We start from the raw sequence: 12,821 nt of genomic DNA, 5'->3' as shown, positions 1-12,821 counted from the left end.
CTCTCTCTCTCTCTCTCTCTCTCTCTCTCTCTCTCTCTCCCTATCTCTCTTTTTCTATATAACAATAAAATGCGATAATTTGTTAACGGTATATTTAATATCCTTCCAAGGTCAGACTTTTTTAAGGGGTTGAGTCCGAGCGTTTTATGACTCGAGCATGATTCTACGTGTCTAATCGATTTTCTAATCGCTCTTGAGATACGTCTTCTCTTCTCTGCTAGTATGTACTTTACGTTTTAGTTTTTGCTCTACGGGACTGTAAACGATGAACGACGATAAGAAGAAAGAGGAAGAGAAGAAAAAGAAGAACAAGAAGAAGGACGAGGAGAAGAAGGGGAGAAGTAAAAATCGAAAAGGAAATGACCGGTACGGTCATCGAAAATGATTGACGAAGTGTCGAGCGTTTCTTCGAGTGAATGCGAACGAACGAACGAGCTCGCGAGCACACGCGCGAAAGGTTAATCCGTTCGAAATGGCCGCGTGACGAAACGCTCCAATCGAACGCGCGATAATCGAAATACCGAGCGCGTCTCATCGATAGTTTCCTTTCTCCCTTCTTTTATAAGAAAAAGGAGCGAACTTGCAAATTATTGAGACGAGAAATAAACAAGGAATATATTTCTATATATACGTACGTATATATACAGACAGAGAAAAAGAGAGAGAGAGAAAGAGAGAAAGAGTTTTTATCATTTTCAACTAATTACGTTAACAAAGAGATACGCAAAAGGCAAGAAAAACACTTCGTTAAAACTTATATGCACGCGGACGCTCGCGCCCATGCGCCCTAACTCTCTTCATTAAATTCGCTCGAGCATTTCGTACTCTTCGTAAATCAGGATTTATGTAAAAGCGAGGCGCGGCGGAACGTGTAAAATAATGTTGCACGGAAAACATAAAGCGTATCCGAGATTAACGCGATTGCTCGACTCCGAAGTAAATTGCTAAATCTGAACTTTCACTTTTGCTCGATCTATACCGAGCGCCCTCTACGAATTGAAACGAAAGAATTGCTTCTCTTATCTTATTAATTTTTTTTTCTCTTCTCGATTCTTTTATTTTCTTTCCTTTATTGTTCTCTTTCAATCTTTCATTTTTGTTGCCTTTTTTTTCATCTTTCATTTCTTTCTCTTAATTTTTGTATCGTCTCAATTCGTTGAAAAGATCTTCGATTCGATTAATCGCTTTATATACGTCGATCTTCGATTTTTGTTCGGCGAACTATTCTTTGAAAAAAATTGTCAAGAAATAAATTATCAACGATCTTTAAGAAATATCGTGATTTAATCGATCCCTCGATCTATTTGTTTCATTCGTTAGATCAAGAATTATTTCGCTTCGAGAATTGACGAATAGAACTGTTTTAATTTCTCTTTTTTTTTTTGTTTTTCTTCGAAGCGAGGCACCAAGGACACGTTTAAAGGGCCAGAAAGATAGATTTAGAATCGATTCGATTCCACTCTCGTTCTCGACGACGAGAGAACCTCGATTTAACTCGGATTATTCACCGCGAGCGGAGAAAGGACGAAAGTCGTGGAATTCTATGAACGTCGAGGCTCTTCGACAATATCTAAGAAAAGAAGATTTATCTAAGAAAAGAAGGAAAATATACTTTTTTTTTTTTCATTTTGAGTGAAGTGAACCGTACGTTTCTAATCGCATTCGTCTGTCTCGTTCATTCAAATTCAATATTATAAAGGCATTTCGAAATATTTTATAGAATTTCAAATTTAAATATACTTAAATATTCCTACGGAATTCATTAAAAATTTTATAGATTCTTATCAAAGAATAGAAAAACATGAATTATCACGAAATAGGAAACGATCGGTCAAAACCGTAAAATATATACTATATTTAGAAATTTACTGAAAAAAAGTTGGCTCGGTCCCAACGTATACGTCGATTAAATATAATAATAAATCAAAAGAATAATAATAATAATAATAATAATAATAATAATAATAATAATAAATAATAATAAATTAAATAAAAAAAGGTAATAAAAGGAAAGTAATAAAAAAAGATAATAACAAATCAAAAGAAGAGATTAGAGATGTGTCATTGGGGAAATGCGAAAAATGAAAATAAAAATTGTGATACTGTTAAAAAATGTCACAATACGTCCGATCTTGCGTTTAAAAGAAAAGGAAAGAAGAAAAAAAAAAAAAACAGAGGAAAAGGAAGAAGGAAAAAAAGCAAATAAAAAAAAAAAGGAAGGAAACGAGGGGAAAAAGGTCGCGCGAGTGTTCGCTTGGCGTACTTTTATGGTGCAATTAAATCTCTATTACATGGAAATTAACGTCGCGTTCTCTGGTGAAAACATTTTATCGCAAAGGAGTCACCTTGGGAATAGGTAAGGTTCGTTTTGCCTATGAGAGGAAAAGAGATGGAAAGGCAGGGCGAAGAAAAAAGAAAGAAAAACACGGTAGAGTCTCTCTCTCTCTCTCTCTCTCTCTCTTTCTCTCTCTCTCTATATCTTTCTTTCTTTCTCTATCTATCTATCTTTCTTTTTCTAACTCATGTGTATTCATGACCAGGACCGTGGATAATGCCCGAGAGTCTCCACGCATCATATCTTACATATGTGGAATATTAATTCTCGTCATTCGTATGCAATGTCCGTAATATTGCCATGAACGCGTCGTGGTCCGGGAAACGTTACAGGTGCAAGTCACTATGAAAGAAAAAGAAACAGAAAGAGAAAGAAGAAAGAAGAAAGAAAGAAAGAAAGAAAGAAAGAAAGAAAGAAAGAAAGAAAGAAAGAAAGAGAGAAAGAGAGGGAGAGGGAGTAGCTATATATATGTATATATGTATGTATATGTGTATTAGAGAGAACACATTATGTATTCTCTGATCGCTTGTGAGAATATGTAAATAATATCTCGCAAACTCCTGGATTATATGGACGAACAGAATCGGCCTATAATAACACGGAAATAAATCCACTAGAGAAGAACGTCTACCCGTCCGCTATGCAACTAGCTCTTGGGAATACCTATGTGATTCTGTAGCCTTGAGTGTTGGTTATTTATTAATTGTCAATATGCTTTAACTCAAAGAGAGAAGGATATAGAGATTCTTGTAAACGTTGATGTTGGATGACCGGCTTTTTCTTTTTATCGTATAAAAATATATCTTTTTTTCTTTTATCTCGTTTTATTTTTTTTTTAAATATAAATACAAGAAAACAAAATTGTGAGTTACGAGTTAAATGTACGTTATAAGAGATTCAAGATGTTTAATATGATCGAATATATTAGCTTGAAATGTTATACTTTCATTATCTGTCATTTCAATCAACGTCTCTTAAATCTTATATTCTTATCATCATATCATACTTACTTCCGAACACTTTCCTATTTAACTTCTTCGTGATACATCAACGAAGCGAGATGTTTAAAGAGCCGAGAGGCAAAGATCAGTGCGTAGTTCAGTGGTAATAATCATCATCGTAAATTCATCATCATCATCACTATCATCTTTCGTCGTTATTATCACTCTTATCATCATCATCACCATCATCGTCGTCATCATCGTCATCATCATCATCATCATCATCATCATCATTATCATCTTGGCAGTAGTGCCGGCAAACATCGTCAACCAAAGCCGAAGCATGATCACTCGTTAACTCATACGCTTTTACGCCGCTGGCGAATCACTGTCAAGGCTGCTACGCTTCGTAGAACGACGAATTCCGTAACACGTGAAAGAGAGAAACATGCGGGGGTGTTTAACTGATGGCTCGCAGGAAACCAACCCGCGTCTCTTTCCGTCTTTTCTTCTGTATTCTCTAATTCTCCAGTTCTCCTTTCACACTCTCATTTCCTTTGATTTTCTTCACTTTCCCTAATATTACGCACAAGCTATAATAACGTTCCAAGTTTCAACTTGGTTCCATTAGTTACGAAATGTCTATTAGATTACATACAACTATTATTGCCTATTGCTATTACGAGAACGTTCAACTGATGATGATGATGATTGTTATTATTATTATTATTATTATTATTATTATTACTTTTATTATTATTATTATTATTATTATTATTATTATTATTATTATTATTATTATTATTATTATTATGTCAATTGATGATAATGATCGGATAAAATTTATACTCGATAAGAACAATCAGTTCACATGATATTTACTTGTTAAAGATAATTAGGATCAGTAATTATAAAAAATGATCAAATTAAACGATTACATTTGTGTGATAATTACGAATATTGGATTTTACTTATTTTCATTGTTTTTTTTTTCTTTTCTTTTTTTAGGAAGAAGAAGAAAAGAAACGATTAAGAAGAAGAAGAAGATGTCGTCGAGCGGAGAATTTTCAACTTTGTCAAGCGGAGAAGCCACCGGTACCGGTGACGATTCCTTGCCAAGTTCTCGGGAAGCCACCGCGGAAGCTGCTGGTTCCGCTGGAGGTTTTATGCCTTTGCGCGATTTCCTTGATAGATTCTCGCTACCGAGGGTTGTCAGGGTTGAAGGTGCCGGTGGACGACCAATTTTACTTTACAAACAGCAGCAAAGATCTCTCAGGGTAACGGCAACTTTACTTATGCATCGTTATCGTCATGATGTCAAGGTTGGACCGGAAATTGTCATACCGGAAGGATATCCTGGTGAGTAAATAATAAATGAAAAGATTTGTAAAAAAATTATATATAATAAATTATATAATAAATTATATATAATTTTTAAATAAAAGTTATAGATAATAAATTAATATATAAATTATATATAATATTATTATTATAATATATATATATAAATTGATATTATTATATATATATAATTATATTATAATTTATTACATATAATTATATATAAATTGTATATAATAAATTTATAAAACGATCGAGACACGATTTGTTCGTTTTTTATTTTTTTTTAATAGTGGACAGGATTGTTTTTATTTGTTTTTTTTTTTTTTCTTGTAATGATAGACAAAATCTAAAGAAATTTTTACTACGAGTTTAGAACAATTTTTATAATAAACGAGAATCACTTGAATATGTACTTTATGATTTCTCAATATGACAAAACAGAAGGTCGCGAAGGAAAGACGAAGTAATTGTAATTTAAAATACTGTTTCTCTCTCTCTCTCTCTCTCTTTCTCTCTCTCTCTCTCTCTCTCTCTCTCTCTCTCTCTCTCTCTCTTTATGTGTATGGACCTCCTAGAAAGCGCTGGTTACGAAATCGTCGAGATTCTCTCGAGCTAAGATCTAACCACGTACGAGTTCGCCATTCCTTCTCTTATTTACCTACGCCTAACTGTGGGTATATAGTTATCCACGTATATACGAATATATCGTAGTAGGCACACTGCTGGTGGTGATTTAGCCTAAGCCCACGGAAAGAGAGTAACAGATGCTTGTGGGTGGTAGTGGCGGTTGAAACGGTGAAAAGCTTAAGAGTTTGGGTCGCGAAAGTAAAAGGTTCAAGTGACGTTTGAGTTCGTTCAATTGTTCTTTTCGATTCTGGATAAACTAATTTATCATATATCAAATTAGAAATAAAAATAGAAAAAAATAACGTTTCGAAGTTATTTCTTTATGATTGAAATTTATAAGAAAATGTTTCTCGGATATAGAAGATAATTTTCTTTGAAATAAATTAGAAAGAGAAGATTGATAAAATGAATAGTCGGTTCGAAGCCATCACTGATATGGCAAATAGGAAGGTTTCGAGGGATCGGCTTATAAATAGCGAAGGAAAGTATGAGGTAACGCGGTAGAGCGTGCAGTGAATTATAATTTAATATCGTCCAGTCTCGTAATACCTCGTATATCCACGCCTGTTTATATACATATACATATATATATATATATATATATACATATACATATACATATACATATACATATATATATATACATATCATATACATATACATATACATATACATATCATATACATATACATATATATATCATATACATATACATATACATATACATATACATATACATATACATATACATATCATATACATATATATATATATATATATATATACATATCATATACATATACATATATACATACATAAATAGATACATATATATATATATATATATATATATATATATATGCACGATGAGACGAGGAGAACGTATGAATCCCTCTCTTTCTCTCATGCCAACACCCCCGATACGTGTATGCTCGCGATTGAAAGAGAAAGAGAGAGAGAGAGAGAGAGAGAGAGAGAAAGAGAAAGAGAGAGAATATGTATTATTCAGACACACTTGGTGCGGGTAGGTGGTCAGTGACATACGGACGCGAATAATACCTCAACTCGTATTAGCATAACGCCTCGCGATAGTTTTTCAATGAAAATACATGAATTACAGAGCGTACGAGGTTCGAGAAAACGGCGTGGGATGAAATTACGTCAACGCACGCTAAAGATTCGCATGAGAGTTTGTACGAGAGAAAGAGAGAAAGAGAGAGAGAGAGAGAGAGAGAGAGAGAGAGAGAGAAGAAAAAAGAGAGGGAGAGAGAATCAAAAAGAAGGAGAGGCTTAAAGCTTGTTGACATAGGACGCAGAGTTTCTTGCGAACGACCGATACGATCCTTACAATGCTTCTCTAACGAACTCTCGATTGTCCTGAGTTACTTGGATGTCGTCGCTTAGAGTTTCCGTTTGTTCCTGAAACTTCTCTCTCTCTCTCTCTCTCTCTCTCTCTCTCTCTCTCTTTCTCTCTATTAAACTAAAAAGAAAATAAAAAATCGACAAATACGAAGAAATATATAATAAATTGAACGAAACAATCCATTGATCGTAGAACAGAATAATTATAAGAACATATGAGTGTTCGAAAAATTTGAAAGAAAAATATACAAATAATGATAAAAATGATAAAAGGGAAAGTTAAAACAAAAAGAAAGAAAAGGAAAAAGAAAGAAAGAAAAAGATCTTTTTTCTGTTTCACTCTAACGAGAAACAGGATCGTAAAGGATAGATGAATTCTACTCGTGATATTCTCTTCCTTCTCTCGTTTTCTTTTCCCCATGGGGGCTGGCACAGCCTCTGACCCTCGGCTCGTTTTCTCGCGAGTCGAGTATTATCACTGGCGGTACTAGCCGTGTGGCTGCTACGAGTTGTCTATCAGGTGCGGCCATACTTGACTTTATGTGCTCGAGTACATGCTCGCGCGCACTGCGGGGGTAGAAAAAAGGAAACCACCTTTACGGCGTTTCGCAACGAAGATACACCGTGTAAAGGTGCACTCGTGACTATGCAAAAGAATCTAAGGAACGTTTTATTTTCTAAAAAAAAAAAAAAAAATTTTCTCAACGACATTCCTTATGTTTCAATGGAAATTTTTTAAATTTCCTCTTTTCTAACGAGATTAGAAAATAATCGTTAAATAAATATCAGTTTCATAAACACACTTTACTCTTTGTAACTCGCGTTATTATAACAACAATCTTAATTTAATTAAATAAATTGTAACAAATTTATAATTCATATATTTCTTTAAATAATTTCATTTTTTTAATTTAATTCTTTTATAATTTATATATTTTCTTTTTATAACATTTATATATTACTTATTATTAAACGAATCAAACCAATAATAACGAAAAGATCGTTTGAAAAGGAGAAAAGCGTAAAAGAAATTTATTAATTTTATTAATCAAGAACGACTTAAAGCCGTCGCTAACTGAGTTCGGTAGTGGGTGCAGGAAGACGAAGAAAGGGTCGAATGTTGTCTGGCGGAAGTGAAGCCTTGCGTACCTATCTCCCTATGCATAACGCGATGATTTACGGCTAGAAATAAGTCGTGCACGCAGATTTTCACGGGCGCTCAACTTGACCATAGCAAAGAGAAGAATTTCCTTACCCTTTTCGATCTTCTTCCTTTTCGTTTGAGGTATGCTATCTATTTTCTCTCTCTTTCTCTCTCTCTCTCTCTCCCTCTCTCCCTCTCTTTTTCTCCGGATTTGCATAAATCTTTGCAAACACGCACAGAATCGAAAGCTCGGCATCGTCGGCCCGAAGGTATTAACTAGCTTCGAAGCAAACGCGTACGCGATTTTACGATCGAACGCTATGGTTTCGCAAGAAAGAGGAGGAGGATGAGGAGGAGAAAAGATTGTTTTTTCGTTTCACGGTTAAGGCAATCGTTTCTTTCTTCTTCTTCTTCTTCTTCCTTTTCTTCATTTTCTTCTTTTTCTTCTTCTTCTTCTACTTCTTCTCATCTTCTCAAAGAGGAAAGGAGAAAGATGAGAAGCCACAGAATGGAAGAAGAGTCAAGAGGTATGAAGACTCGATTTATGATGAATAAAATCGAAGAGCATCTGACTTTTGCTTTCTATTTCTCAACGTGAGAAGCATTTTCTACGCGTGTACCTCGCTAAATGGGAAATATGTTTTCTATCGAATCTAAGCAGAATAATCGTATATTTAAAGACCTTTGGCCGATTGATTTACATCGGATAAAAAAAGAAAAGGAAAGAAAAAAAATAGAGAGATGATGAATCCTAGTCGAAGATCATCTTCAAATTAAGCTATTCAACGGAATGATTTTTTTCTCCTTTTTATGGCATCCTCGAAGAAACGAGATAGCCTCGATCTTTATATTAATACGATGTCGCTTTTGAATGATCGATCATGCCGCTCAGGGCACATTCGTTCGAACGTTGAAGGATCATGAAAATATAGGGCGCCAGGACAAGGATCGTACATCATCTTAATTGAGATCGTCGGGCCGAGGTTAACTCCATTTTCTCGAACGTAATAACGGGGAAACAGCGATCGATTATGATGCAGTGAACTAACTCTTCTCGTTCTTTGGTTTGCGTCGTGACGATGCCCAGATGGTACCATCGTCTTTGGTAAAAGAAACTTCGCGTACTCTTCGTTAGTCTATTACGTTGATAAATCTTATCTATGTGTGTGTGTGTGTGTGTGTGTGTGTATGCGCCGTAGGTCTACCGCATTTCTCACGCACGACACCAATTGCCCCGTTTAACTCGAGCAACGATATAAGCTCCGCAACAAAACGTGACTCGCGGCTACCCATTTCAAGGTTCAAGTGTAAATGCCGCCTTGAAAGCGCGTAAATACATAGCCGGCATATCTAATAGTTGCACAAGCTTCATAGATCACCTTCTCTCCTGTAAGTGGGGAAAAGGGAACTACGACTCTCACGGTTTCACCGTGATCGATCCTATTACACGATCGATTCACTTATCCACTACCCGTTAACTACTTTCAAACTGGAACAGCAATTATTTAAAGGCTGTTCGAAAGAATTTAAAAGTTCCACGATATTATCCTTTTTCCCTTATCCATTCTTTAAAATGAAAAACGGAAAAATTCAACATCGAGAATACCCTTACTTCCTTTTACTCGGCAAAAAGAAAAAAGGAGTATCCCCGTGGTTCTCGTTAAGCAATAGTATCCACTCGAAAGAAAGAGAAAGAGAAAGAGACAGAGATTGCTACCCTTACGAGAGAAGAACGCTCTTTGAGCTCGCGCACGGCGGGTTGTAATCCACGGATAATTCTCGAAGTACCACCTTACCACGCTCTCGTGGTATTCGCCACAGATGTAAATACCCGCGGGGCCTCTGAAGGGGCCTGCGGGTATTAAATATACGTTCCCCGGGTACTCGACAAATTGCTCCCATGAACCAGAATAATTAGCATCGCCAGCCTCCGGTACTTCTCTACCCATCCTTTTCCCTCTCTCTCTCTCTCTCTCTTTCTCTTACACACACACGTACATACGCACACACACACTTGTCTATCCTTTGTGTACGATTGCCCAAGAAGGAGAAAGAAAGAAAGAAAAAAGACACAGAGAAAGAGACAGAGAAAGAGAGAGAGAGAGAGAGAGAGAGAGAGAGAGAGAGAGAGAGAGAGAGAGAGAGAGAGTCTAGGGCGGCTCAGGAATGCCCAGAAGAGACCATTCTCTCTCTCTCTCTCTCTCTCTCTCTCTCTCTCTCTGTCTCTTTCTCTCTCTCAGTCTTCTCTACCCTCTCTCGTCCATCACCATCCATTTTTGCTCTGCTATCTATCCCTTTCTCTCTTTTTCTATCTTCTTCTCTTTTCTCTCATACCATGGTTCTGTCTCATTGTGCCGATCCTCCTCGCACGGCTGCGTTTAATCAGCCCGTTGACTTGATGCGCGGCCGTACTGTTCTCGGCCTCCGCTGCGCCGCTTGGTATGCTTAAGAATGTAATTTAATATGCAACGTTACCGCGGGCCCCGCCGTGTCATATTTATAGGTATTTATGCGTCAGCTTCGTGGCCACGTTTACGCCGCGAGAGTCCGGTGCACGCGAGATCATTGAAATTACCTCCTCCTCCTCCTTCTCCTTCTCCTTCTCCTTCTCCTTCTTCTCCTTCTCCTCCTCCTCCTCCTTCTCTTTCTTTCTTCTCTCTCTATCTTCTCCTTCTCCTTCTCCTTCTCCTTCTCCTTCTATTTTTCTTTCTTCGTCTTAGTCTTCTCTTTATTTCTTTTACTTCTTCTTCTTCTTCTTATTCTTCTTCTTCTTCTCCTTCTTCTTCTTCTTCTTCTTCTTCTTTTCCTTATACCCCTTTCCAACATCGGAGTACGCACTTATGTCGGAGGACGTGGGAGGAATTTATCATTGTTTATCACTCGTTAGCTCCATGCCAGGGATTCGATCCACTCGAGAGATCTTCTCTCTGTATCTATCGTCGATCATGTTCTCAGACAATTATTCCCCCTTTTATACGCGTTCGTTTCGTATCTACACCTGTTATTATAATTCGTCCTTAACCCAATATTCAATGATAAATCATAGACGTAACTAAGAACTCGTAGACTTTCTTTCTTATTATATTATTATTATTATTGTTGTTGATGTTTATTCTATTATTTATCGATATTCAAGAGTGTCATAGAGATGATCGATTTTTTTCTTAGAGATCGAAATAATTAGCAGGCAAAGTTTTAAGGACTAAGATTTTGAAAAAGCCGACGCCTACTCGAATATCTCTTATACATCTTTCATACTACTGTTCGATATTCAACACCAAGTGGAATGTACGAAGATGGTTCCTCTTTGTCGCCCGTTCGAAGACCAATCACAAAGCTCCATCTTCAGCGGCACAGAGTGCGCGATTTTCCAAGCAAGCGCACCTCGCTGTATCATGAATGTTTTATGCGTTTATCTTTAGCGAATCGAACACCGTTCCGGTGGTCCAAAATGGATATTCCAGGCACGAGCGTCCTTCCACGAAGCGCGATTTATCGCGCTTGCAAATGAGCTAGCCGGGTTTCTTGCGACGCAAAAATGATCATGCTCACTGAAATGGATGCCAAGCGTATGCCAGAAATTTCATTTATGCTTTTCTTTTCTTTCTTTTCTTCTCCCACCCTCCTTTTTTCCCCTCGCGTTTTAACGCGCATCTAGGCCACGGCGATTATGTGTTTTTCTAATGTTCTACTCAGAATGATTACTCTACGCGACAAGAATTTCAAATATTTTCAGAAATTCCTTCAAACGAAAATGAAACAATGACAATCGAATTAGAATCAACTCGTGTTGAAACTTATAGTAATATTTATTAGAAACCAAAATTTATCGTCTTCAAATTAATTCTTGAAATACGATCTGAGAGAGATAATTCCGAAGATAAGATCAGAGTTTTTAGGATTAATATGGAAATTTTTTTTGTGTCGATCTCTTAATTAACGATCGGTGAATTCGCTGACCGATTATGTTGAATACATATAAAAGTTCCAAGAAATAACGAAAAGAGAGAGAAAGAGAAGAAATAGAGGTCTAAGTTGATTGCGTTAAGCTGAGATTACGTTACGCGTCTTCTGTCAGCAACCGCAACGATCGTTGGCTGCCTGGCGTGCCTCGCTCTACCAAGTTACACGGACTGACGGTGTCTAGTAGCTTTCCTGTTCTCTCTCTCTCTCTCTCTCTCTCTCTCTCTCTATCTCTGTCTTTCGTATTAGCAGGAGGGACGATCAAAGAGAAATTATATTGTGCAAGGCGCAAGAGAGTAAAGATACACCGTTTCTACGATCCTGACCCGTTTTTCTCTCGTCACTCGTTCTGACTCTCGATAGTCGCCACGAATGTCAAGGTTACGTTCCTACAATCTATTATTTCCATAAGATTACGAATTCTATAAATTCTGAAATTTGAGAATCGAAAAATCAGATTGATCTAACTGTTTAATCTATCTGTCTTAACAAAAGAGAAATTTTCTTTTCAATACGAGAGAATGGTGATCGCGTGAAGAAAAGTAGAAATAACGAGTTGATATATGAAAATTTTCAAGTAAGACGACAGCGTCGTTCTTATTTGTTCTATAAAAATAGGAGAAGGTTCGTACGTTTCGATAGAAAAAGACGATGAACTCGAAAGACTTCAGAGAATAAATAGCCAACCGGAAAAAGGGTTGAAGAGGATCTTGGAACGTGTAAGCAGCTACTGCTCGCGTAACTCGTTAGAGGTAAAAGCAAGAAGCATCAGCGCGGCGTCAGAGAGCTACATCAGCATTGCTCTTGAAAGAGATAGAGGTGAAGGAGGAGGAGAGCAGCGAATCGAAGACAAGACAACAACGACGACGACGACGACGACGACGACGACGACGACGACTAAGACTAGCGACGGTTACCTTTACTATGCCGATGCTACCGTTGCTCTTGCTTACTTGTTGTTGTTAGTTTTGCCGTTGCTGATGTTACCGGTCGTCGAGCTTAATGCAATCAACCGGCTTTCCCTGTGTCTCCCTTGGACTTTGAGATCGTGAACGAGACGAGAAACCGTGAATACGCTTATACCAACTTACGTGTATATATACAC

At 37.0% G+C, this 12,821-nt stretch overlaps 1 protein-coding gene across 2 annotated transcripts in view; it reads left to right on the top strand.

The window, feature by feature from the left end:
* LOC122637712 overlaps positions 1–12,821 on the top strand; it is a 30,873-nt gene that overhangs the window by 1,020 nt on the left and 17,032 nt on the right. For both annotated transcript variants that reach the window (XM_043830040.1, XM_043830039.1), the window contains exon 2: positions 4,285–4,635. In XM_043830040.1, coding sequence (XP_043685975.1) covers positions 4,323–4,635 — 313 coding nt within the window. In that variant the 5' untranslated portion in view covers positions 4,285–4,322. The remainder of the gene's footprint in view (positions 1–4,284; positions 4,636–12,821) is intronic.

Source organism: Vespula pensylvanica, chromosome 2 (genome assembly GCF_014466175.1).
Source record: "Vespula pensylvanica isolate Volc-1 chromosome 2, ASM1446617v1, whole genome shotgun sequence".
Classification (NCBI taxonomy): domain Eukaryota; kingdom Metazoa; phylum Arthropoda; class Insecta; order Hymenoptera; family Vespidae; genus Vespula; species Vespula pensylvanica.
Note: the sequence above shows the minus strand (reverse complement) of the source record. Positions and strands in the feature narration are given on the sequence as shown.